Source organism: Anomalospiza imberbis, chromosome 19 (assembly GCF_031753505.1).
Source record: "Anomalospiza imberbis isolate Cuckoo-Finch-1a 21T00152 chromosome 19, ASM3175350v1, whole genome shotgun sequence".
NCBI classification, from domain to species: Eukaryota; Metazoa; Chordata; class Aves; order Passeriformes; family Viduidae; genus Anomalospiza; species Anomalospiza imberbis.
Genome location: NC_089699.1, coordinates 4358105 through 4383187, shown reverse-complemented (window position 1 = coordinate 4383187; position 25083 = coordinate 4358105). Strand labels below are relative to the sequence as shown.

The 25083-nt window shown below is 60.7% G+C and overlaps 2 protein-coding genes across 2 annotated transcripts; one reads left to right on the top strand and one right to left on the bottom strand.

Moving 5' to 3' along the window:
* The first annotated feature begins 5777 nt into the window (after nt 1-5777).
* Nucleotides 5778-6318, top strand: PIRT (phosphoinositide interacting regulator of transient receptor potential channels). The gene has a single exon (XM_068209786.1). The coding sequence runs from the start codon at nt 5834-5836 to the stop codon at nt 6230-6232; it is 399 nt and encodes a 132-aa protein (XP_068065887.1). The 5' UTR covers nt 5778-5833; the 3' UTR covers nt 6233-6318.
* Nucleotides 6319-24118: 17800 nt separating this feature from the next.
* On the bottom strand, nt 24119-24767 carry RNF222 (ring finger protein 222). The gene has a single exon (XM_068209779.1). It carries the CDS (start codon nt 24761-24763, stop codon nt 24119-24121), a length of 645 nt encoding a protein of 214 aa, XP_068065880.1. The 5' UTR covers nt 24764-24767.
* Between the last annotated feature and the right edge of the window lie 316 nt (nt 24768-25083).

The window sequence follows — 25083 nt, the reverse complement described above, 5'->3', positions numbered from 1 at the left end:
CGGGAGAGCACCGGGAGCGCACGAGAGAGCACAGGGAGCGCACGGGAGAGCACGGGGAGGGCACGGGAGAGCACGGGGACGCGGGGCTGGAGCCGGCCGTGGGGTGCGGAGGGTCCCGGGGGGCTGAGCCTGCCCGGGGAGGAGGCACGGGCCAGCTGGGGCGGGGGATACAGCCCCAGCGTCTGGCTGCACCCACTGGGACGGATCCCTCTTTTATCCCGGGAGGGATCCCCCGTTCATTCCAGGAGGGATCCCCCGTTCATCTCAGGAGGGATCACCCTTCCATCTCGCACATCCAGCGCACAGGTGGCCCCACGGGACATGCCCAGCCCCGGAGGACACGAGCCATCCCCGGGGAATGCCCAGCTCCTGCTGCCTGGCCCAGGTGACCTTGGCACAAACGAGTTCCGTGGGTGCCTGACCCTTCCTGCTCCCTGCTGGTCCCTGGGGCAGGACGGGGTGTCAGGAACACTGCAGGGAGCACGGGGGAAGTTTGGGAGGCTGGAATGGGGAGAGCCCTGTGCTGGGGCAGCCTGAATCCCAGCAGGGCAGGAGCAGCTCAGTTCAGCCTGGAGATGGTGCAGAACCAGGGCGAGAAGTGGATCCTGCTGCAGCTGAAATGAAACCTTCCCTTTTATGCTCCTTTGGAAAAAAAAAAAAAAAAAAAAAAAAAAACAAAAAAAAAACCCCAAAAAAAAAAACATTCCCCCATGAAGCTCATCTGCTCAGCCCTCCCATTTCTGGAGAATATCTTCTTCTGTCCCAATAGATCCTCCTGGACACCCCAAACACCTGGTTCCTTTGGCTGCAGGTTCCCAGGTGGATGGGCAGCGTTCACCTGGCTATAGCAGGGCCACTGTGCCCAGGTAACTTGTCCACAGGTGAGGACAGAGCAGGGATGAGCTCAGCCCAGCCTGCCCCCTGCCCTGGCCCAGCTGTGAGCCTCCTGCCCCTTCCCAAAAGCTCCACAGCCTGTCCCATGGCCACCACTGCTGGCCACAGGTCTGCACAGAGCTGAAGGACCTCAGCCAGGTTCTTGTCTTCCTGTGAGCTGCCCACACCTGGATGAGGTGGTGTCCCCTCACACTGACCCTCTGGACCCTCCCCTTCCCCTTTCAGCCCCTTGTGCTGCCTCTGTGCCCAGCCTTGACCCCTGTGGGTCATGCACATGCCCAGGAGAGCTCCACAGCCTCTTCCCACCCCGTCCCACACCAGCCAGCTCTGTGGTGCAGCTTAGACTTGGTTTTTCACTGCACCAGCCCAGCAAGGGTCCCTCAGGGATGGAGGTTCCAGCGCTGGAACCCAGCCCAGGACAGCAGCAATGGCACTGCTGGGTCCTTCCTGCACCAGGCAGATCCCCACTGCTGTCAGAGGGGATTGAAGCTTGGCTGGGGGCTCCCGAAAGGAAGCAGCATTTCCAGAACCACCCCTCTCTTCCCATCCTCCTCCCTGTAATGGACTCAGGATGTTAATTAATAGATAATTGCTAATACCTTGCATCCCTCTAATGCCTCGCTGATGAGCTTTAAAGCACTTTGCAGTCTCTGGCTACAATTCCTTGCTCTGAGAGGGTAGAAATTGCACTTCAGAGATGTTTCAGGAACTTGCTGATGATCCAAGGCTGGATCAGCACCAAGCTCCCAGCGCTGGGCTCCTGCTCCAGGCCCTGCCCTGCCTTCCATGCAGCCCTCCCAGCACACCGCCCAGGAGCCAGGGGCAGGGACACAAGGAGTTAAACGATATCCTGATGGGCTGGTGAGATCATCGGAGCCGGGATGCTCCATTGTTTATTAGACTCAACAGAGCCCAGCAGGCAACACCCAGAGGGATGTGGGGCGTGGGGTGAGCCTGCCTTTGGAGAAGGGGCCTCCGGCTGCAGCCATCCCTCCCTGCTCGCCACGTAAGTAGCAGGGGTGCCCATGGCTGGAGAGGGAGAGGGGAGCAGCACGGCGAGGTGGGCTCATGCTCTGGCTGAGCCCCACAAAGGCACTTGCAGGTGTTCCTTGCCCAGCAGGTCCATGAGGTGCTCTGGGCCAGCCCCTGGCAGCACTGGGGAGCTGCTCCCGAGGGACGCAGGCACCAGCCCAGCCCAGCTCCACCAGCAAGGGGTCTCTGCCTCTGGCTCCATCCCAGAGGGTTTGCAGGGTTTGTAGGGGAGCTGAAATCCTCTGGCAGCCCGCAGGGTCTCGGGGCAGCAGCAGCCTGTCTGCAGGGACAGCTGCCAGCCCGCTGCTGGCTTCGAGGTGAGCAGGGGCACAGGGACAGGAATGGGGCTCTAGCACCCACCCCTACACCCACAACCTCCCCGTCCCCTCCTAAGCTCAGCCCAGCAGAGCCCACCCTCCTGGGGCTGGCACACAGCAGCACCAGGCTGGAGCCTGCCCTTGTGCCCGCAGAGCTGGTGGTGCTGGGGCCGCTCAGTGGCGTGCCCAGGGCACAGTGAGTGCCACCAGCCACCTGCAGCCAGCACGCCCCAGTGACAGCGGGGACAGCAGAGGCACAGCGTGGGGAGTGGGCTCAGCATTCGGTCCCTGGGGGTTTGGTGCTGTTTCCCTCGCAGGGGTTTGGGTGCTGTGCCCCCAGCACCTCCCCATGGGCAGTGCCCGAGGCAGACGGGGCTGTGGGGCTGCTCTGCATGTGGCACCTGAGGCACAACAGGTCCCCACCTCCCTCAGTCTTCATCTCTCTGGGTTTCCTGGGGACCCCGGGCATGCTGGGTCCCTGAACGTTCATCTGTCTCACTGGGAGCTGGCTGAGAGCCACTCGTGATTAAATTTGGCCAGCACGAACATCCCAGGGAAGGTTTCTGCTGAGTTTGTGCACATCCATGAGTGCAGCAGCCTCCTCCCCTCCCATTCCATGGCCACACGGATCCTCCAGAGCAGCAAACCCCTTCTCCTGGCACACACGGACCCACTGCTGTCACCTGGGCCATCCTGGACTGAGATCGAACACCAGGACCAGATAAAGAGTCCCACTGAGACACTCCAGAGCAGCAGGAAAATCTTCTCCATTCCCCAGGGTTTTGTTTTACTCCCAGCTGGGACCCAGAGAGGATTTGCTGCCTGTTGGGGTAACAGGCTGGGCACTTCTCCTGCTGAAGGACAAACCAACCCTCTGGGTCCCACCCCAAGGCTCTGCAGGGCACTGGGGCTGCTCTTTGCCAGGAGACCATCATGAGCCATCCAGAGGCCACTGGAAGCCCCAGAGAGCCGTGGGGCCGTGGGAAGGGCCTGGGTGTCCCCGTCTGTGGGGCAGGATCTCGATGTCACACAGCCAGCTGGGGGAAGCCTGTGCACACCTGTGTGCAGGTGGCTGGAGCTGCCTGGCACACAGTCCCGCCAGCCTGGGGCACTGGTGCCAGGTAGAGCAGAGCTCACTTGGTCTCCTGGCAGGGTCTGGCCCTCAGGCCAGGCCTGGGCTGGGCTCTTTGCTCCTCCCCAGCAGGGATCAGGGCAAGCCACATCCATGGACTGCAGAGCTCACTTGGGGCTGTCCTCAAAATTTTCTCTTCCATGACTGTTGACTCCCAGAGGGATGTGGGGCTGCAGCCCCAGACCAGGATCCCCGAAGCTGTGCTGTGCCTGGGCTCCCCAGCAAGGAGCCCCCCGAGATTTCCCAGTTCAGAACCCAAACTTCACCACACAAAGCACTGGAAGAGCAAAGGGAGGAGAATCCCAGGAGCCTCTCCCTGATGGAGAGGGGAAGGAGAGACCTCAGCAGTGAGAGCTGCCCAGGGTTTCAGAACTACCAGATGTGAAACCTGAGACGTGCTCTGGAGGCATTTTCAAGACAGCAAAGAGTCATCTGCTGATTGTCTGCTTCCAACAATGGCAAAAAAACCGGGAGAAATCCAATAGCACTCTCCTGCCAGGCTGCTCAGTGCATCCAGAGCACATCGGTGATGGACTGGGGATGGAGCAGGGGCAGAGCAGCAACTGGAATTGCATTAGCTCTCCCCAGAGCTGCAGATCCTCCCAGTGCTCCCAAACAAGCTCCAGGCAGGGAGTGAAATCCTTTATTAGCCAGCAGTGGGCAAAAGTGTGACCGAAAACCAGGCTCTGCCAGGAAGTGCTGGGAAAATGAGCAGGGTCTGGGAATTGTGGTGAGAGGGGTGGTTCTGCCAGGAAATAAAAGGGGGAATAAATCCTCTCTGGTGGAAAGGCAAAGCTGAAAGGCAGCTGCTGGTTCCTGAAGCAGCCTGACATTAACGCTCTGCACACAGAGGGGCACAGCTGCTGCCCTGGGATGCAGAATCAGGATGGCAGCACTCAGGGAATGGGATGCCTAAAAGATGGAACAGCACATCGAGTTTTAGGCTGCTGAGGTGTGGGATTATTTCAGAGAATAAAGCAAACTTCCATCACAAAACCAAATTAAAGTTAGACTTGATCATAAAACCTCTCTGTGATGCATGTTAGGAGGACAAAGACAAGAAATGCCAGGATGAAATTTCAGGGAAGCTCTGGATTGCACTGGAAGAGGAGGAGCAGAAGGCAGCAGTGCTCCAAGTGAGGCAGATGGTGGCACCTGGAATTACTCAGGATTTGGGCACTTCCATGCAGAGCTGCAGCTGGTGGGGTTTGGGGGACTGGGCTGATCCCAGGACAGGTTGTGTAGGCAGCAGCACAGCGAAGATTTTGCCCATGCAGAGCCTCAGTGGGCAGGAGGAGAAGGAACGGCCTCAGGCTGGGCCAGGGCAGGCTCAGGGTGGGCACCAGCAGGAATTTCCCCATGGAAAGGGTGCTCAGGCCTTGGAAATGCCCAGGGAGGTTTGGAGTGCCCATCCCTGGAGGTGCCCAAGGAATTCCTGGAGGTGGCACTCAGAGCTCTGGGCTCGGGACCAGGTGGGGATCAGGCAGAGCTTGGAATTGATGGGCTCGGAGGGCTTTTCCAACCTAAAGGATTCTGGGATTCTGGGATTCTCTATCAGAAAGGTGTCCCTTGCCCTGCCCCTGTTTTCCTGTTTCAACAGAGAGTAGTGAGAACTCCACACAGGAGGGTTGCAAACCCTGTCCACTCCTCTTGGCTTTTGTTCTGTGCTTGTTTGTCCAAGCCTGGCAGACCCGAAACACCCCAAAAGATGTCAGTACCACCAGCTCTGCAGCAGTGGCTGTGCTGGGGGCACTAAATGATAAAATTACATCTCTCTCTTCTCAGAGTAACCACAAAGCTTGGCAGGGACACAGGGGAAGCAGTGAGGGAGGTGCTGGCTGGCACCCGTCCATCAGCATCCCTAGGTGGGCACTGAGCCCAGCGTGGCCCAGCTCTGGGCAGGTTTCTGCCAGCCCCTGGAGCTGTGCCAGCCTTGCAGCCTCAGCGTGGCTGCCCTGACGTGGAACTTGCTCCCACATGGATCAGCAGCTCCAGGAAAAGAGCTGGGGCTGACGGGCTCTGGGGTCACCTCCTGCACAGCTGCCCTGGCGCAGGCAGGGAGCAAAGCCAGCCTGGCATCACCTGTGAGGTGCCAGCTCCTGGAGAGCCATCCCTGCTGAGCAGAGTGAACACAGCCGTGAGGGGCTGCAGGGGGTGTTGTGTTACCTGCTCTGGATCGAAGCCCACGTGGGCTCAAGGTCTGTGTGGTGCTTAGGGACAGCTGTGCTGGGCACCTCAGTGGTGGCACTGCCCATCCTTCTGCAGGATCCCATTGCCTGCTCCACCATTCCATGGGTGTGATGCTCTCCTTTCCCTGCAGTGACCCCCAAAACCTCCTCCCCCTCCATTTGGGCTGCACCACTGGTGACCAAAAGCAAGCATCCTCCATCCTCCATCACCTGCCCTGCTCTGCTTTCTCTTTTGTCCGTGCCAGGTGTCCTCCTCCCACCCCAGCAGCATGGAAATCCCCCCCAAGAGCCCCGACGGGAGCGAGAAGTCCCCGCAGTGCAAGGAGCTGGTCACCAGTGACACGGGCAGCACGCTGTGCATGAGCTCCCGCAGCGAGTCCGTGTGGACCAGCGCCTCCAGGAGCAAGTGGGACATTTACCACAAACCTGTCATCGTGGTGTCCGTGGGAGCGGCCGTCTTCCTCTTCGGGGTGGTCATCACCAGCCTGTCCTGCTTCCTGACCAAGAACAAGAAGGTTTACAAGATGTCTGGCCCGGCTTTCCTGTCTCTGGGACTGATGCTCCTGGTTTGTGGCCTGGTCTGGATCCCCATCATCCGCAAGAAGCAGAAGCAGAGGCAGAAGTCCCAGTTCCTACAGAGCCTCAAGTCCTTCTTCTTCAACCGCTGAGGGCAGCCGGGACCTTCCCGAGAAGGTTCCCCTGCCCTCCACCAACCCGCGTTGATCAGCCATGAAAACAAACACTTTCTTGTACTCCCTAGTCAGTGTCTTCCCTCCATGGTCTCCAGTGTGAAAATCCCCTTTGTACTTCATCCAAGTCATCCCAGGAAAAAGAGGAGCAGGAATTTTCAGCTGAGCCCAGCAAGGCAGGTCCAAGGTCTCTGCATCACCCCCCTGTCCAAAGAGAGACCCAACAGCACAAACTGGGCAAAGCACAGCCCCAGAGGAACCTGGGCTGAAGCAAAACCCCAGAGGAGCCCAGATCCCCCAGGAGGTTCTGCAGGATCCACCAGCAGAGAGGAGCCACAATTCCTTCAAGCTCCCTGATTTGCCAGAGAGGCTGGAGGATCTGCAGAGCATCAGGAGACACAGCAGAAGCAGAGGGTCCCAGATCCTACAGAGGGGCACAGACCCTGCAGAGGGTCCCAGATCCTACACAGAGGGGCACAGACACTGCAGAGGGTCCCAGATCCTACAGAGGGGCACAGACCCTGCAGAGGGTCCCAGATCCTACACAGAGGGGCACAGACCCTGCAGAGGGTCCCAGATCCTACAGAGGGGCACAGACCCTGCAGAGGGTCCCAGATCCTACACAGAGGGGCACAGACACTGCAGAGGGTCTCAGACCCTACAGAGGGTCCCAGATCCTACAGAAGGTCTCAGACCCTACAGAGGGTCCCAGATCCTACAGAAGGTCTCAGACCCTACAGAAGGTCTCAGACCCTGCAGAAGGTCTCAGACCCTACAGAAGGTCTCAGACCCTGCAGAAGGTCTCAGACCCTACAGAAGGACTCAGATCCTACAGAAGGTCTCAGACCCTACAGAAGGTCTCAGATCCTGCAGAAGGTCCCAGACCCTGCTGCTCCAGGCACCTGGCAGGGCAGGGACAAGGGAAATGTGTCTGGGAATGGTCTGAGCTGTGGGACCTGTGCTCAGGGCTGAGGGCTGATTCCCTCCCAGGAAACTCAACCCCCTCCCGGCCGTCTCTGCTAACCTCCCCCATTTCTGAAGCCGGTGCCACATCAGCATTTCTGCCTGGAGGTGTGCTCCAAGAGGCCTGGCAGCTGAAGCCTTTGTGTTTCCCCAGCCTGGCTGACAGGGAGCTCGGGCTCACCCTGGCACTGGTGCCAGTTTGTGACCAGGACTGTGTGCCTGGAGATCCCCTCCATCCTCTCCATGATCCGTGTGGGCACAGCTGGAGGTGGCACGTCCCATCCTGGCAGCTGGCACAGCTGGATTAGGAGTGTGTGAGCACACAGGTCCCTTTGCCCCAGGCTCAGCCTGGCCCTGAACTTTGTTTCCTGACTGGTGCAGGTGTCCCTGGGCAGGCAGTGCCAGCTTGGTGCCAGACCTGGCACAGGACCCAGCAAAGCTGTTTGTTCCTCGGCCATCCCTCGTGTCATGCCACGCTCGGCTGCTGTTTGCAATCCTGCCCTGGCAGCGGGCACCAGCCGCTGCTCCTTCAGCTGCCACAGGCAGGGATGCTCACCCAGAACTCCTGCTGGGGCAGCTGCAGCCGGAGACACGATGGACACCGGGATTCAGGACGGGAAAGCAGGGAGCAAGGTGAAGAGCAGCCCCAGGTGCCAGCCAGCTGCAGGTGTGGGCACAGGGGCGAGCCTTGGAGCTGCATGGCTGGAGGGGCACCTGGAAAGGGGTCCTGCTGCACGGAGCTGTGCCCAGCCAGGGCTGCCTGGCCACGGGGGTGCTCCAGGAGGGCTGGCACTGCCAGAAGGAGAGAGGGAGCTCCTGCTGCCCATGGCCAAGGGGGAGGCAGTCAGTGAAGTGTTAGTGTGATAAAAAGTCACCAAGAATTGACTTGGATTCCAGACTGGTCATTTATAACAAGAACATGAGGTTTCATTAAAGGCAAACATTCCCAAGGGATTTGCACGTGGCTGCTCTGGTGTCACATCTCTGCTGTGTGGAGAGGGTGTGGTGACAGAGTTTGGGGTGGTGTGGCACCCGCTGGCCAGGGGGGCTGGCTCAGGACAGGGGGAGGACAAGGAGTGGGGCTGGGGCTGGTTTGGGTGCTGGGTGAACACCTCTGTGCAGGGGCCAGGAACGTGCCTGGCAGGAGGATGGAGCCTGCCAGGGAAAAGGAAACAACCAAGGAGCAGCAGAGCCTGGTGAGGAGAGGATCCATCAGATGGAGCTCAGTATTTGCTGCCCAGATCTGTGGTGGGACAGGGAGGCAAAGGGACAGGAACGTTAAGGGAAAATCAGATTAACTGGTGGGGGATAACTGAGGGGAAAGTCAGATTAACAGCAGGGGGATAACTGTGGGAAAGTCAAATTAAAAATAGGGGGATAATTGAGGGGAAAGTCAGATCAACAGCAGGGGGTAACTGCAGGTGGAAGTGCAAGAGCAAAGCGGGAACTCCCCCTCGTAAGCATGGGGTATAAATGCCTGCTCAGTGCCAGGGAGGGAGGGAATTTTGCATAGGAGCTCGCAGCAGTGGGAATTGAAAGCTTTTCTTGAAGTGAGCTGGGGCAATTTAGGGAAAGAGAGATGCAGGATAACCTGAGGGCTCCTCACAAGGGTTTCTTAAGGAGCTGGGATAAAATTCACTCCCTGCTGTGGCCAAGCAAAACCCCACAGTGCTGCAGGGAAATGAATTTCTGCCTCTGTGTTGTGGCACCAGTGAACCTTTACCTCCTTGGGATGTGGGAGGCTGCAGAGACAGGGAGTATCCATGGATTTAAATGGTTTTATAGACAACAGATTTTTAAAAAGAGACAGTAGAAGCAAGAGAGAAGAATGTGCCATTTAAATTCCATAACCTAACAGTGGTGGGTGCTGGAGAAGTCCATGAGGAGCAGATTCCAGGAGGGCTGCAGAGCTCACCTGCTGTGTCCTCCTGCCATTGCTGGGCAGGGCTGGATGGACCTTTCTCCAGCCCATGGGGAAGTTCCCACCTTTGGGCTGTTCCCCTGCACCTCCAAAGCCCTGTTTGGCTGCTCCCTGCTATTCCTCTTCGCTCCCACTGAAGCCTGTTTGAATCCTGCTGTGATGCTTTGGGTCAGACCAAAGGAAAACACGTTTAGAGGAAAGATCAGGTTTTCCAGCAAACATAATTTATGTCTCACTGAAGCAAGCTCAGACATGGTCTGCCAGCTTCCTCTGTGCTATAAAAAGAACAGGAAAATCCATTACAAAAGTCATTATCTCTGCAGAGCAGCTCAAAGGGGAAGTATTGCCCCTGCATCTCAAAGGTCAGACGGCAAACCCGCCCGGCAGGCTCGGGTGGAGAACGCCCTGCTCCAGGTGTCTGAGCTGCCTCATTCCTGGGCTTCCACAGCACCAAACCTGCCCAAAGATGGGCACACCCCTGGGGCAGACCCCTCTCTGAGGATCTTACATCCTACCTGAGTTCCAGGACCTAAAGAGGTTCAAAGAGGGCTGGAGGGGGACTTTGGACAAAGGATGGAGGGACAGGACACAGGGAATGGCTCCCACTGCCAGAGGGCAGGGATGGGTGGGAGATTGGGAATTGTTCCCTGGGAGGGTGGGCAGGCCCTGGCACAGGGTGCCCAGAGCAGCTGTGGCTGCCCCTGGATCCCTGGCAGTGCCCAAGGCCAGGCTGGACACTGGGGCTGGGAGCACCTGGGACAGTGGGAGGTGTCCCTGCCATGGCAGGGGGTTGGAATTGATGGTCTTTAAAGTCCCTTCCAACCCAAACCATCCCACGATTGCAGGATGTCAGTCACACTCACCCTTGGGGCAATCAGGTTTCTGCAGCTGCTGGGATAAATCACTGAGGTGTGGGAGGAAGCAGGTGACCACTGGTGGCTGTGATCACACCTTCACATCCCCCTGAGACCTCCCAGAGCTCCTTCCTGGAATCAGCCTCGGGCTGGTGGCCCAGATTCCCCTGGGGCGCTGCAGGGCTGGCTCCATGCCTGAGCCTGGATCACAGCCAGGCTGCCAGGCCATCCTGCACCCCGACATGCTGCTGCTGTTCCTCCCACCTGGGCAGCAGGTGAGACCCCAGCAGGATGACCTGCACTTGCCCGTCACTCCCCAAAATCCAGCAGCCTTCCCTGTCCTTAGTGAGAGTAAACACTTCAGGGGGCTCTCAGTGCCCACAGCGAGTTCAAAACCCTAAAAACCCCTTCCTATTTCCACACTGGATGTTGGGCACATGGGAAGGGGGGAGGTACAGTAAAAATGTGCTGAACCCTGGCTCAGGGAAGAAATGCTGATGTCTGCTCCAGATCAGAAGGCTGAAGGACAGCTTTATTAAAACTATGCTATATTACATTAATATACTATTTAAAGAGATGCTATCCTGTTCTACATACTGACTTCTTACTCACCTCTCTAACTCACTCACACTCGTGACTCTGCTGAGAGCCCGAGCCACAGCTGGATCCCACTGGTCACTGACCCCAAACAACTTCACCAGGATCCAACCCAGCCACCACTGCAGGTGAACAATCTCCACACCATATTCCACATGGGCAAAACAAAGGGGCAGAGAGAAAGATTGTTTTCTTTTCTTCTCTCTGTGCAGTCCTGAGAGACAGAATTGTGTCTCTCTGTCCAGAGAACGGGAATGTCACAGGGGAGGGACAGTTTTCTCCTGCTGCCCACGGGAAGGAGCTGCTCAGGGAGCAGAGGGTTTGCTCAGGGCTGGGTGTGTGCGTTTGGGAGTGGCAGGAGGGATAAGGCTGGGATAAGGTTGGGAGGCAGGACCATGGCTGTGCTGGGCAGCCTCCCCTGCCCTGGGCTTGCCCTTTGTGACGTGCACCTGGCAGGCAGGGGCAGTGTGACTGAGCACCCTGGGCAGCAGAGGATGCAGGGAATGTCCTCTGTCCCCTGCAGCCACCCCCTCACTCGTGGCAGGGCTGTGCTGGGGCTGCCCAGGTGGCAGACGGGCCCTGGGTGCCCTGGTTTGGCAGGAGGACACTCTTGGTGTGGCCTTTGGCATGTCCTGGAGCCAAGGCCACCTCCAGCAGGTCCCTGGACCTGGCACCGCTCCATCCCTGACGCTGACCTTGTGCCCTCAGGCCTGTCCTGAGCTTTGGGACCTCCTCTGCAGGGCCAAGGATGGGACAGGCAGCTGCCACCCCACAGCTTTGGGATGGCTCTCCCAGAGCCAAGGGCCCCCTGTATTCCTCACCTCCCACGATCTTCCCCATTCTGCCGAGGATGCCCAGAGGAAGGACAGCAGAGATGTTCCAGTGTCACACCACAGCCTGGGAGCAGAGAGCAGCGCACACCTGCACCCCAACAAGTCACCCTGGCTGCTCCCAAACCAGCCAGGAGATTTTGGCTGATGTGGGGACTCCTCACTGGCTTCCTGGTGTCCCATTTTGGGGATGGGCAGTGGCACACATGGCCTGATGGGTGGCTCTCCAGCAAGAGCTGCTCTTGGAGGTGCTGCAAGGGTGATGTCGTTTTGGCATTCTGGAGAAATTCCTGTGCCTCAGTTTACCTCTAAAGTCGGTCAATAGTAGGGTGTTTCCAGGTTGTTTCTGGGATGTCAGAGCCAAGGTCCTGCAGACTTCCCTGGGATGCTGCCCAAAAGCAGCAAATCTGGGTCTCACATCCCAGGGCTGGGGCTGGGGCTGGGGCTGGGGCAGATTTGCACCTTTGGGACAGACTGGATGGGAAGCAGCTACCCCTGGGCGACCGCAGAGCACCCAGGGTGGGCTCCCACAGAACCCCCTGGGCTGTGCCGCGGGCCGGGCAGGGGCAGGGCCATGAAACGGTTAAAGCTGGATCGTGTGCTCCCTGCCGATTGTTCTGCAAGGTGTGTTGTGACATTTGTACTTCCTCTTGGCAGCGGCAGCGCAGGCACGGGAGCAAGGCCAGGCAGGGATGCTGCTGCCCCCGCCGCCCTGAGGGGCTCCGGGGCGGCACCATGGGCACCTGGCGGGGCACTCCCAGGCTGCTGGGGCGCTGCGCTGCCATCGCCCTGCTGGCCCTGCTCTGCGACGCCCTGGGGCTCCTCTTCCTCCTCCTGGGCATCTTGGCTCCCCTCAGCTTCTGGGACTTCTTCGTTTACGGGGGGGCCCTGCTGCTGGCCTTCAGCCTCGTCTTCTGGGTCTTCTGGTACACCTTCAACATCGAGGTGCCCCTCAGGGAGCTGCAGGGCAGCTGACCCCGAGCAACAGCAGGAGCTTGGGCTCCTTCCCCCGGGAAGACCCAAAGCATCGCTCAGCGGGTGAGGAGCGCCCAGAAGAGACCGAAGGAAGGAGCTGCTGGTCCTGCCAGCACCAGGCAGCCTGATGGAGCCTCGGGGGACAGGTACGTTGAGGATGTTAGGACATCGAAATGCTTGAGCACGTCCAGAGGAGGCAGCAAGGCTGGAGAGGGGCTGGGAACACAAACCCTGTGAGGAACGGCTGAGGGAGCCGGGGGTGCTCAGCCTGGAGAAGAGGGAACTCAGAGGTGACCTTATTGCTCTCTACAATTTCCTGAAGGGAGGCTGTAGACAGGTGGGGTCAGTCTCTTTCTCCAGGCAGCACTGACAGAACCAGAGGACACAGCCTCCAGCTACACTGGGGGAAATACAGGTTGGATACTATGAGAAAGTTTTTTCCAGAAAGGTGATAAAGTTCTGGCATGGCTGCCCGAGGAGGTGGTGGAGTCACCATCCCTGGGTGTGTTTAACAAAGCCTGGATGTGGCACTGGGTGCCAGGGTTGAGTTGAGCTGTTGGGGCTGGGTTGGACTCGATGATCTTGGAGGTCTCTTCCAACCCAGGGATTCTGTACCCACAGCTCAGCGTGCACGGGGGTGCTTGGCTGGTGTGGGGGATGCAGAGGTCCTGGCAGAGCTTCCTGCTGGTGACAGGCGCTCTCAGGAGTAATATCAGATTTGGAAGTGCTCTGGGATGGATTAACGATGGTCAGGAAGCTGGTTTGATGGGATGAGTTAATTCTGGGAGGGTTTTGGTGCACTTTGGAGGTGGCTGTTGTCTGGGGTGTAATTCCTCAGTGCTTCCCATCAAATGCTGCTGGGAGAGGAGGGTCCTGCAGAGCTGCTGCTCTCTCGTGACAGCTTTGTGCCTCGGGGGGACAAGGAGCACGAGCCACGCCTGGCCAGCCACCCTGGGCAAACAGGGAGAGCCCAAAGGATAATCCAGCACCAGCACCTCTGTGTGAGGTGTGAGGGAGCAAACCCAGCTGCTCCTGTGTGCCCCCATCACACCCTGGGTGCTGCAGGGAGGCTTTTCCCAACAGGGAACGTTTTCCCAGCAAAGCAATGGGGAGCAGTGAAAACCCAGGTGAAAGTTGTGTCAGCAAGGCACTGCTCTGATGTGCTGCAGGAGCCTGGTGACAAATGCTGGACACACAGAAATGGGGACAAAGTACCAGGCTTGGACGTTGGCTCTGAGATTAGGCCTTGTAAATCTCAGGCTTGCCTGGAACATGCCTGGCTGGTTTGGCAGCCACCCAAGGGGCAGAAAGATCAGGTCCTGCCTGGTCTCTGCAGCCTGGTCCTGCAGCATGGGGACCACTGAGCATCAGCACGGCCTGGAGGGGCTGGTGCTGGCCTGGGAACCTCAGGGGGCTCCCTTTGGGCTGATCTGTGACCAGCAGCACCAAAGCTTAGGGCAGCTGGAGATGTCTGAGTGCTGGACAGCACTGCTGCAGGGATGGTGTCCTCCTTCCTGCCAGCACCCCGGGGATGTTCTCCTGTGAAATAAGTGAAATAAAAGTGAAATAAAAGTGAAATAAAAGTGAAATAAGGAGCAGCCCCACAGTGCTTGGAGCTGCTTGTGGCAAAGGAGGTGACAGCAGGAGGATGCCCCAGCCAGAGCCAGCCGTGCCCCCACAGCAAGAACCAGCCAAGGAGGATGGCTTTGAACAGAGAATGAGGCAGAGAGGAGGCAGAGACAGGGGAGATGTCCCCACTGCCACCAGGGTGAGTGTCAGAGCACACCCACGCTCAGCTCACCGTCAGCATCTGAGCCAGGCCAGTGTCCCAGGCAGGGACGTGGCCAGTGACGTGTCCCCACCCGTGACTCACAGCGGGGACATTGCCTCGCACAGTTCCCTATAAAGCCTCCCACAACCAGTGAGATTCTTTTTAATCATTTCCTTATTTTTCCCTTGATTTCCTCTCTTGCTGGCAGTGACCACAGGGGACAGACCCGGGTTTTCCTGTGAGTGGAGGCTGCTGTGTGGCTCACGCTGTTCCACAGCCCAGGATGCCCAGGCCAGGAGTTCAGCTTTGCCCTCAGCAGGTCCCAGGGTGTTTTTCCACCCCTGTGCCCTTGGCACTTGGTCCTTCAGGAATTTCCTTGATGTGCCTCGGGATAAGAACCTGGGACAAGCACCAGCGGGATCCTGCAGCTGCAGAGAAGGAAGGGCAGCAGCAGCCCACACCCTCCTTTATTTGCTCGGGGGTTTTTAATTGCCAGGGCTGAGCCCGTAAAACCCGGCCGAGGGCTCTGCCACCATCCCAGGGCTGTCCCTTGCCGGGCGTGTGCCTGGCTGTGGCACTCGGGGACAACATCCAGGGAGCCCAGCGGGACCTGGGGCGAGCTCCCTGTCCCCGCGGGTCCCTCCTGCCTCCCGGGCTGCTGGGACACACACCCTCCCGAGCGGAGCTTCTCGGGGACAAACAGCACCTGGGGCCGGCTGGTCCTGTGCACCTGCCAGGGGACGGTTTGGGGACGGTTTGGGGACGGTTTGGGGACGGTTTGGGGACGGTTTGGGGACGGTTTGGGGACGGTGAGGGGCAGATGGTGACTCCCGCACAGAAAAGTGCTGCCAGCCCTGTGCCTGGACCTCCTGGGATGGGCTCAGAGTGTGTAGCCAGTCCCATGGAAGAGCAGAGGCTGCCAGTGCACCACCACAGCCTGGGAAAGCAGAGCCCGGCACCCCGCACTGCCCTGCTCGCAGGTTTTCCCCTCTCTGGGCCACCCGTGGTCTGTGACAGTCCCCCAGCTCACCTGGGCCGTTCCCCAGCAGGATGAGTGCGGGCACACGTGCACAAACCAAACCCAAACACGTCTGTGTTTGTGTGCAAGGTGCCTTCAGCATCCTCCACCTCTTGCAGGCTGGCTCGGGGTGACAAAGGGACAGGCAGGACGTGGTGGCTTCAACGTCCCTCACGCACAGGCAGGAGCAACCAGCCAGGCCCAGAGGGCGAGGGAAAAACCTCCCAGCTCTGTGTGTGCTCGTGGCAGGGACCGTGAGATTCCTCCTGCCCCCGTCCTGCCCGTGGCCCTGCACACCCCAGCACCCCCAGAGCAGCAGCTCTGATGGTCCCCAAGGTCCTTCCCGTGCCAGGGACGCAGCTCCTTCCCTCTCCTGCTGTCCCAGATCCCTCAGGCTGGGGCAGAGCCCACTCCTGACAGCTCCAGTGGGAGGACAGGAGTGGGTGAAGCCCCTGTGGTCCCTGTCCCTCGGTGCAGCACTGGGAGCACTGGCCCAGCCCCAGTGAGATATTGACTCAAGGGCTTATCTTTCTCTCTGGGTTTTTGTGGTTTTGTGCTTGGTCTGTTTGCTCCAGCCTGGGGGTGGTTCCAGATCCTTGGGCTTGGCACAGCCCCGTGGCCATGGCACAGAGCCCACGTGGGCACTGGGAACCAGCAGCTCCCTCTGCTCCCCGACCAGTCTGTGCTCCCCCAGTCATCCCAGTGACACCAGTGGCCCAAAGCCCAGCAGCCTGCAGCACTGATATGGCAGCCCCAAAATGCTCTGGGGTGGCTCCAGGAGTCCCCTCTTGTGACCTGCCCTGCTCTCAGCAGTCTGGGCTCCTTCCCACTCCTCCCCTGCCATGGATCCCTCCCTGGGCACCGGGACAGGGACCAGGAGCAGCCCCAGCAGTGCCAGGGGTTTGCTCTTGAGTCTGGATCTTCCAGGGAGGGAAAATCCTCCTGTTGTGCCCAAATGTTACCGGCCTCACTTGTATCAGGAGCTGGGGTGATCCTGGGCATCCCTTTGGCACCCCGGGGTCTGCTGGGGCTTCTGTCTGGGATCTGTCTGCTGGGAAATGGGCCCCTGAGCCCCAGTGGTTTGATTCCACATGTCTTTATCGAAGAGAACTGCAATTTCTTAGCTATTGTCGGGTTTTTAAGGCATTCACGTCTCCTTTCACTCTGTTTATAGGGAGAGAGGAAAGGACAGGCGTGGCTGTCAGGAGGGAGCAGAGGAAGAGGAGCAGCTCTCCACACGGACTCTGCTGTGCTGCCCTTGCACAGCCAGCACAGAAGGAGCTGTGTCACCCTGCTGTGCTGGGGACACTGGCACAACTGCTCAGGACAGTCTCTGAAGAGTGGGCACCCCCTGAAGGATGGGCACCCCCTGAAGGATGGACAGCCCCTGAAGGATGGGCACCCCCTGAAGGATGGGCACCCCCTGAAGGATGGACAGCCCCTGAAGGATGGACAGCCCTTTTGCACCCTCTCCAATCAGTCTGCATTCACCCCCTGCCCGCTGCTGGCTCCCAGGGCCCAGCAGGAGCAGCCTGGTGGCAGCAGAGCCTCTTCCCCCTGTCCTGAGCAGGGCCACAGAGCCACAGGGAGCGGCTGGCAGCGCCGCCACCCTTCCTGGAGCAGTGGGATGGTCCAGCAGGGCTCCCACCTGCACACACTGCCCCAGTGCAGCCGAGTGCCTGAGCTGGGACCTGCTCTGGGCAGTGATGGGAGAGCCAGACAGCAAAATCAGCAGGACAGGATGCCCTGAGCAAAATCCAGCTGCTGGAGGTGCCAGGTCTGCTCAGCCAAGGCCCCAGGCACCCTCCGAGGGCATTGCAGGAAATGCTCAGAGACCTCAGTGCAAAGAGCTGCTGGAGCTGAGCAGAGCTGCCAGGGCCAGGAGAGGATTCAGAGCTTCAGCTGCCACCCCAGGGGCGGCTCAGCATGGGAACAGAGCCCTGGTACACTCCAAATCCGAGAGGAGAGGAGAGGAGAGGAGAGGAGAGGAGAGGAGAGGAGAGGAGAGGAGAGGAGAGGAGAGGAGAGGAGAGGAGAGGAGAGGAGAGGAGAGGAGAGGAGAGGAGAGGAGAGGAGAGGAGAGGAGAGGAGAGGAGAGGAGAGGAGAGGAGAGGAGAGGAGAGGAGAGGAGAGGAGAGGAGAGGAGAGGAGAGGAGAGGAGAGGAGAGGAGAGGAGAGGAGAGGAGAGGAGAGGAGAGGAGAGGAGAGGAGAGGAGAGGAGAGGAGAGGAGAGGAGAGGAGAGGAGAGGAGAGGAGAGGAGAGGAGAGGAGAGGAGAGGAGCCACTTCTCTGGGATTGTTTTATTAAAGTTGCTGCCTTCCTCCCCAGATCTGTCTGCCCCTGGCAGGGGTGGTGAGGTTGCAGTAACTCCGTGGAGGAGCAGCTGTCACACGATGGGGGATGAGAGCTGGAAGTTGTGGGAGCACTTGTGGGATAAATCAGAGTCACGCCATCAGTGGCAAACATCAACATCATTAACTCCTCCCTGGCAACAAGGAGAGACCCTCCAGTGCAAGGAAAAACTAATATTTTTTTTTTTAATCTTTTAAAAATACCAGCACTGCTGGCTCTGCTGCATTTGTAGTCAATGAGGCGGTGGGACACTGATTCATCCTTTCCCCTGCAAATATAAAATCATGTCAAGAGGATCTCCGAGCTTTCTGCAGGTTCCTCAGACTCTGAAGCCGCTGTCAGGAGATCGGGAGCCCTGTCACCGCGATAAGCGGCCGTGCTGTCCCTGCAGCCGTGCTGTCCCTGCAGCCGTGCCCTCCGCCCCGGGCACAGCCAGCCCTGCCCAGGGCAGCCTGCCAGCCGCGGCCAGACCCGCGCCTGCCGGAGGGACGCAGCCGGCAGCAGGGGCCGATGGAATAACGGGTCTGGGCAATCGCAGGGCTGCCCCTGCTGCCTCCAGAGCCGCCTTTGCCCGCGGCTTGGAGAGGCACCGGCGCCCCTGAGCTGGCAGGGGACCCCAAACTCCTCCTCCAGCCGGCTGCTGGGGTGGGGGACGAGCAGGATTCGCACATCCTGGAGGAACAGGTTCTCCCAGGCTGCACAGCCCCGTGTCTCCTTGCACAGCTCCAGCCCCCCGAGCAGGGGCTGCCCGGCCCCCGGCCCCGGCTGGTTCCAGCACAGCCGAGCTGCGGGGATGGGTTCCGAGCTGGGATTTAACCCTCCCCAGCCCTGGCCCGGGGATGCTCGGGGTGCGACTCAGCAGGAGCAGCTCCGGGCCAGCTCCTGGTCCTGCCCCCATCAGGGCCACTGCGGCTCAGTGCTGTCACTCGGGGCCACCACAGGGGAGGCTGGGCAGTCCAGGGGGAGTGAAAACCTCGGGACCAAGCCCTTGCCCAGGTAGGGTCCAGGTCTGGCTGGAGGTGACACCTCACCCCAGCATCCAGTCACCAGCTGTCCCCAAGGAGATGCTCCCACAGGGACCCCTGAGGATCCACAGCAGCCACCTGCAACCCTGGATTGTGCCAGGGGCTGCCAGCTCCAAACCCTGAGGCACCCAAGGAGGGTTTCCTATGAGTCTCCACACCTTAGAGTTGAGTAAAGTGACCCCAGGCTTTCCTGCCCCCAGGAATATTTCTCAGCTTCTCTCTGAAGCCCGGAGTCCCTCCCTCGGGCACCCCACGGGGGATTCCAGACCCTGCTTGGCTCCAGCCTGGCAGGACGGGCTGGCCAGGGCTCCTGTGCCAGGGCCTGGGCATGCACAGGGCACCAGTGCCCTGCAGTGCTCCTGGTCAGGCACAGCTCTGCCACAGGGGAGATTTGCCATCAGCCAGCAGATAAATCACTCTGGAGACGAGGAAAATGCCTTTGCCAGCTCCATTTCCTGTTGCAAAATGGGACATGAGTTAAGGCAAAACCTGCTCAAAAGAAGCTCTTCCCAGAAAATGCATTTGCTGGTCCCTGCCAGCCGTTACTGGAAGAAGAGTGCAGACACCTCTGGTGATATTCCAGAGGGGCTTTTCATGGTACATCACCGAATTTTTGACAAAAGGGTCTGTAAGGATGACAGAGGGAAGTGTAAAGCCTGCCCAGGCAGCTGAGTGGGATGTGACCCGGGGTGCTGGAGTGACCCAGGGCTGGCCCCACCCTCCTCTGCACCGCAGCTTTGTCCCCTGCCAACAGCCACAGGGACAGAAATCAGCCCCTCAGCAGGGGACAGCTCCAGCCCCACTCCTGTCCCCATGATCCCTCATTTTGGGATGCCCACCCCTCCATGGGCACTGGGGTCACAGTGGGGACAGTGGTTGAGCCCCTCAGGCACTGCCAAGCCTGTGGGCACAGAAACCCCCTGCTCTGCAATGCCCCGGAGAGGAGCCATGGCCATGGACTGGGCATGGGAAAGGATGGACAGTGGAGAGGGTGGACAGTGGGAAAGGATGGGCAGTGGAGAGGGTGGACAGTGGAGAAGGATGGGCAGTGGAGAGGGTGGACAGTGGGAAAGGATGGGCAGTGGAGAGGGTGGACAGTGGGAAAGGATGGGCAGTGGAGAGGGTGGACAGTGGGAAAGGATGGGCAGTGGAGAGGGTGGACAGTGGAGAAGGATGGGCAGTGGAGAGGGTGGACAGTGGGAAAGGATGGGCAGTGGAGAGGGTGGACAGTGGGAAAGGATGGGCAGTGGAGAGGGTGGACAGTGGAGAAGGGAATCTGCCACGTGCTGGAGATGGAGCCAAGAGGATCTTGGCTGGAGAGCCCCAGGGGTAGGGACAACCAGGTCAGTGTCACCTCCTGTCCGTGTCCCACATTGGCCCAGCCCGGCCCAGTCCCAGCCCCAGCCCAGTCCCAGCCCCAGCCCAGCCCCTGTCCCAGTCCCAGTCCCAGTCCCAGTCCCAGTCCCAGTCCCAGTCCCAGTCCCAGTCCTAGTCCAGTCCCAGTCCCAGCCCCAGTCCCAGTCCCAGCCCCAGTCCCAGTCCCAGTCCCAGCCCCAGTCCTAGTCCAGTTCCAGTCCCAGCCCAGTCCCAGCCCCAGCCCAGCCCCAGTCCCAGTCCCAGCCCCAGTCCCAGCCCCAGTCCCAGCCCAGCCCAGCCCCAGCCCAGCCCAGCCGCAGCTGCCGCGGCTCTCCGGGCTGGCTGCACGGAGCTCGGAGGAGCCTCCTGCTCAATTATTGATGGCTAGGTCTGGCTGATGGAGCTGGGGCTCTCTGAGCCGCTCCTAATGGAGCCTGCGGCCGTGCCTGCGCAGCGAGCACTCCTGGGCTGCACAATTCCCACTCCTGCCATCCCCGTGCCACGAAAGTGCCACCTCCTGCCGCTAATGGTGCATGGCGCAGCCTCTGCTGGGGCTCGGAGCCTGCTGCCACCCTGCAGGGAGCAGGGCGGGGCTGGGGGAGGGCAGGACTGCTCTCCAGCCGGGCACTGGCACACGCTGGCACCTGCCAGGATGGTGATGGAGCAGCCAAAGCCCAGCTGAGATCAGCCCAGGAGGAGCAGGGCACAGCTGGCACAGCTGGGGCACAGCTGCGGCACATCTGGGGCACAGCACGGGCTGCACAGAGCCCAGCTCTAGGCAGAGGGAGGGCAGGAGGTGGCAGGGGACACGTGGGGATGTGCCAGCCCCGGCGCAGGGAGCAGGGTGGGCTCTCTGCCTGCAGGGAGGGTCCCTGCCCCTGCAGCCAGGCTGGCCATTAGCTGAGATCCGTGCGCACAGCCCGGCCTTCCCCAGCGGCGGGAGAGCCGCTGGCTCCCTCCCCGCACTCGCATTAGGCAATAATTGGCAATAATCGACAGGCAATAATTGCCCTAATGGGCTCTTGGGTCACCTGGCCCTGCACGCCGCTGGTCGCGGCCTCGGGTGACCCCTGGCTGCTGCTGAGCAGAGCCTGGCCACTGGGCTCCAGTGTCACCTGTGAGACAGGGGATGGCACACTCCAGCCCCTTCCAGCCTGGGAAGGGGAGAGGGGAGCAGGGCTGGGCCGGGTCAACACGGAGGGGACTCTGGTGGGAGCCACAGCGTGGGCTGGGAGCCAAGGGGACATTTGGGCTGGGAGCCAAGGGGACATTTGGGGTGCAGCACCAGGGACACAGAGGCACGGTGAGCCAGGGCCCCCAGGGCAGCCGGGATGTGGCCAGGAATCCCCAGCAGCTCCAGGTGAAAGCCCAAGCAGAGCTGGGTGCTGGGAGCCTGGGCCAGGTGCTGCACAGGAGCAGGGATCAGTCAGATATCAGGATGAAATCCTTCCCTGGCAGGGTGGGCAGGCCCTGGCACAGGGTGCCCAGAGCAGCTGTGGCTGCCCCTGGATCCCTGGCAGTGCCCAAAGCCAGGCTGGACACTGGGGCTGGGAGCACTGGGACAGTGGGAGGTGTCCCAGGGGTGGCACTGGATGGGGGTTCAAGGTCCCTCCCAACCCAAACCATTTTGGGATTCCATGAAATCCCTTTCTCAGAGCTGCAGGCCTGAGCTGTGCTTGGGATTTCAGGTCCCCATGGCAAACCAGGCTCTGAGACCCTCAGGACTGAGCTGGAAATGGCCCCAGAACCCTCTGGAGGGCACAGAGGAGGAGCTGGCAGCACCGGGGGCCGTGGTTTGCTGCAGATCCAAACATCTCCTCGGGGACATCGGCACCACAGGGCTCAGAAAGGCCTGGCTCTGCTCTGACAGCACTCCAGCATGGGCAGGGCAGCTCTTCCATCTGCACAGGAAGGATCTGGGAGCAGCATTGTCAGATCCAGACTGCAGCCTCAAACAGCAGGCACGATCCCTGTGGAGCACTGACCGTGAGCCACGAGGCCTGGGCTGGGGACAGCAGGGACATGGGGACAGCGAGGACATGGGGACAGTGAGGACATGGGGACAGCAGGGACATGGGGACAGTGAGGACATGGGGACAGCAGGGACATGGGGACAGCAGTGACATGGGGGCAGTGGCACTGGGCGCCAGGCACGACTGTGCAGACAGGAGCTGCCACGGGCACAGGAGGTGCCATCCCTGCATGCCCGGCACAGCATTTCCCGGGGTGTCTCCAGTTCTGTTCCCTCGCCTGCCCAGGGCAGGGGCTGGGCGCTCGGGGCTGCCCCTGCCAGCCCTGCCCGCCATCCCCATCCCTGGCTGAGCAGTGCCACCCTGTGGAAAACTCCCTCCTGTCCTCCGTGCATGTCCCCTGCCCTGTGCCTGTGCCTGGCACGGCACAAGACACCCCAGCCCCTCCCAGTGCTGCCACTGCAGCTCTCCCCAGTCCCCACCGCCTTCCCAAATATCTCCAGGGCTGCAGCCGCCCTGTGCCCCCTCCCACATGGGGGGCAGCTGCCCTGGCACCCTGCACTGATTGCCCAGACAGATAATAATAGGGTTTATTATTAAACAATGGGGCGGGGACGCGTCATGACGGGTCACCATTTCTTATGAAACAGAGTTTCCATTCCAGTGCGGTGTCTCAGGCACTTTTCACACGGGGTCGGGGTCATGGCACCCCAGGTTTGGGTGGGGACACTGGGACAGGGCTGGGGGAGTGCAGGAGCATCACAGGGAGCAGCAGGACAGCAGGGCCATGTCCCCAGCTGTGACCCCAGGGTTGGCAGGGGCCCATCAGCTCCCCTGCCCCACACTGCTCCCCCTCTCCAGCCCCACGTTGTCCTGATTTGGTGCCCTGAAAAGTCCTGTCTGGTCCCAAAGCCACCCTGGTGGCACTGCTGGCCGTGTTTGTCCCTCCCTCGGGACATGGGAACCCTGGGCCAGCCCTGTGCCCCACTGCCACCTCCCATGGGGGACAGTCAGGGATGTCCTGCCCACCCTGGGGGACAGTGAGGGACATCCTGCTCACCCTGGGGTGCCCATGAAGTGACACATTCCCAGGTGACGGAGTGAGAGCAGCACCTACAGGGCCAGGGACTGGGTCAGGAGGACAAAGGTGATGAAGGTGCAGACTGGGCTGGGGACAAATGCCCTGAGTGGCCCCAGCACCAGCAGGGGTGTCCAGCAAGCCCCTTCCCCCTCCCCTGAGAGCAGGCTTGGAGCTTCCCAAATCCCAGCTGTGCCTCCCTGCTGCCCACTGCCCTCCCTGGGCTGGGGGCTGTCACTGGGGTCCCCTCAGGTGGCACCAGTCCTAAAAAGGGCAAAGCCAGGAGGTTTGGGGGGCTGAGCAGTGCCCAGCCTGTTTGGCACAGGTGAAATGAGCCCCTGGCTGTGAGACCTCAGGAGTGGGATACAGGGACAAGGAAGTGTCACTCTGCCACAGGGCTCTAGCAAGGACAGCAGGGTGGGATCCCAAATCTGCCCCCCTATGATGGCCAGAACTTGGGTTTACCCCCAACCCCTGTCCCTGGGTGCCCCAGGCAGGAGGGAAGCTGTGACAACGGGAGGATGGCCACGACCCTGGGGAGCTCAGCGAGGGACAGCACGGCTGGCACTGCCTGTGGGGTGAGCTGGGCTCCCTCCCACCCCATGGCACTGCAGGGAGGCTGGCAGAGGCGAAGGTGAGCTCAGCAGGGCCAGCATCGCTCTCTCCATCCTCTGGTCTCCCTGCCCTCGTGCCCAGCAGCTGCAGGCTCTGGTTTCCCCATCCTGGGATGGAAGCTGTGAGTTTCTGCTCCAGGCTGGCTGCATCACCATGATCCCAATGCCCTGGGAGCTTGAGGACCTCCAGAGCCCCACAGCCTGGCAGCCTGGGCTAGAGCTGGGCAGGAGCAGCACGCCCCCCTCGGCCCTGCAGGTGCTGTCACAGGGTGCGGGAGGATCCTCTCCACAGACACCCCGCAGGAAGCCACCAGCAGGCTCTGGCCTGCCATATCTTAACCAAAAGGGACAGAAAATGCCACCAGTGACCCTGCGAGCAGCTGGAGATCTGCAGGAAGGTCTGAGAGTCCACTCAGTCCCCGGCCAGATGAGAGAGCTTCACCCGGAGCTGCTTCTGGGCTTTCTCCAGGAGCCCTCTGAGGAAGGCTCCAGCCCAGCTGTGTCCCAGCACCAGCGACACCACCCCGGTGTCCCACCCGGGCTACAAGTCCCTCCTGACCAGCAGTAGCCACGGGAGCACGGCCGCCAGCATGGCCACGGTCAGGATGAGCAGCACGGCCAGGGCCATGGGGGACTGGCAGCACTGCAGCCCCAGCGCCAGGCTGGACACCACCGAGCTGGCCGTGTCCGCGCCGCTGCGCCCGGCCAGCGAGCCGCAGTCCGCGGCCACCAGCGGCATGCCGTGCTCGCTGATGACAAAGATGTGGGCTTCCCGTGCCAGCACCCCCGGGAGCCCCTGCGCGCCCGCCGGGCCCCGCTCCAGGCTCTGCACCGGCATCACGAAGTGGCTGGGCACCACCAGCGTGTTGCTGGCCTCGCCTTTGGCCAGCTGGGACAGGGAGGATGGTGACAGAGGCACCTCCAGCGCGCGGGGGTCGGTGCCCTTGGGCGGCCACAGAGCCTTCTTCTTGCTGAGGAAGGTGACGAAGCGGCACACGGGACACACGATGCTGCTCTGGACGTGCCCGTCCAGCTTGGCCGACAGCAGGCACTTCACCAGGCAGTCGTGGCAGAAGGTGTGGCCGCAGCTGAGCCGCCGGTGCGTGGCCTCCAGGGGCTGGAACTTCTCGTAGCACACGGGGCACTCGGCCGCGGCAGCCTCCTTGCTGGGGGAGGTCTCGGACATCGCTGCTGTGCTGGCCGGGGAGAGGCACGAGGGGTTAATCAGGCTCTGGTGGCAGCGATTAGCACTGTCCATCTCTTCGGCTCTCCTCCTCCCTGCTCTCTCGGCACTGCCCTTCACCCCTCAGAGCGTGGGATGGGTGCCTGGCATGGCCTGGCCGCTCTCAGCAGGGTTCGACCTCCCCGTGCTGCCCCTGGGCAGGGATGGTGGGAGGGTGTCAGCTCCAGAGCCCTGCAGGGCAAAAATCCCTGGCTGCCAAAGCACAGGGGCAGGGGACTGAGCCCCTGGGCAGAGCCGTGCCTGCTGGATTCCTGGTACAGAAA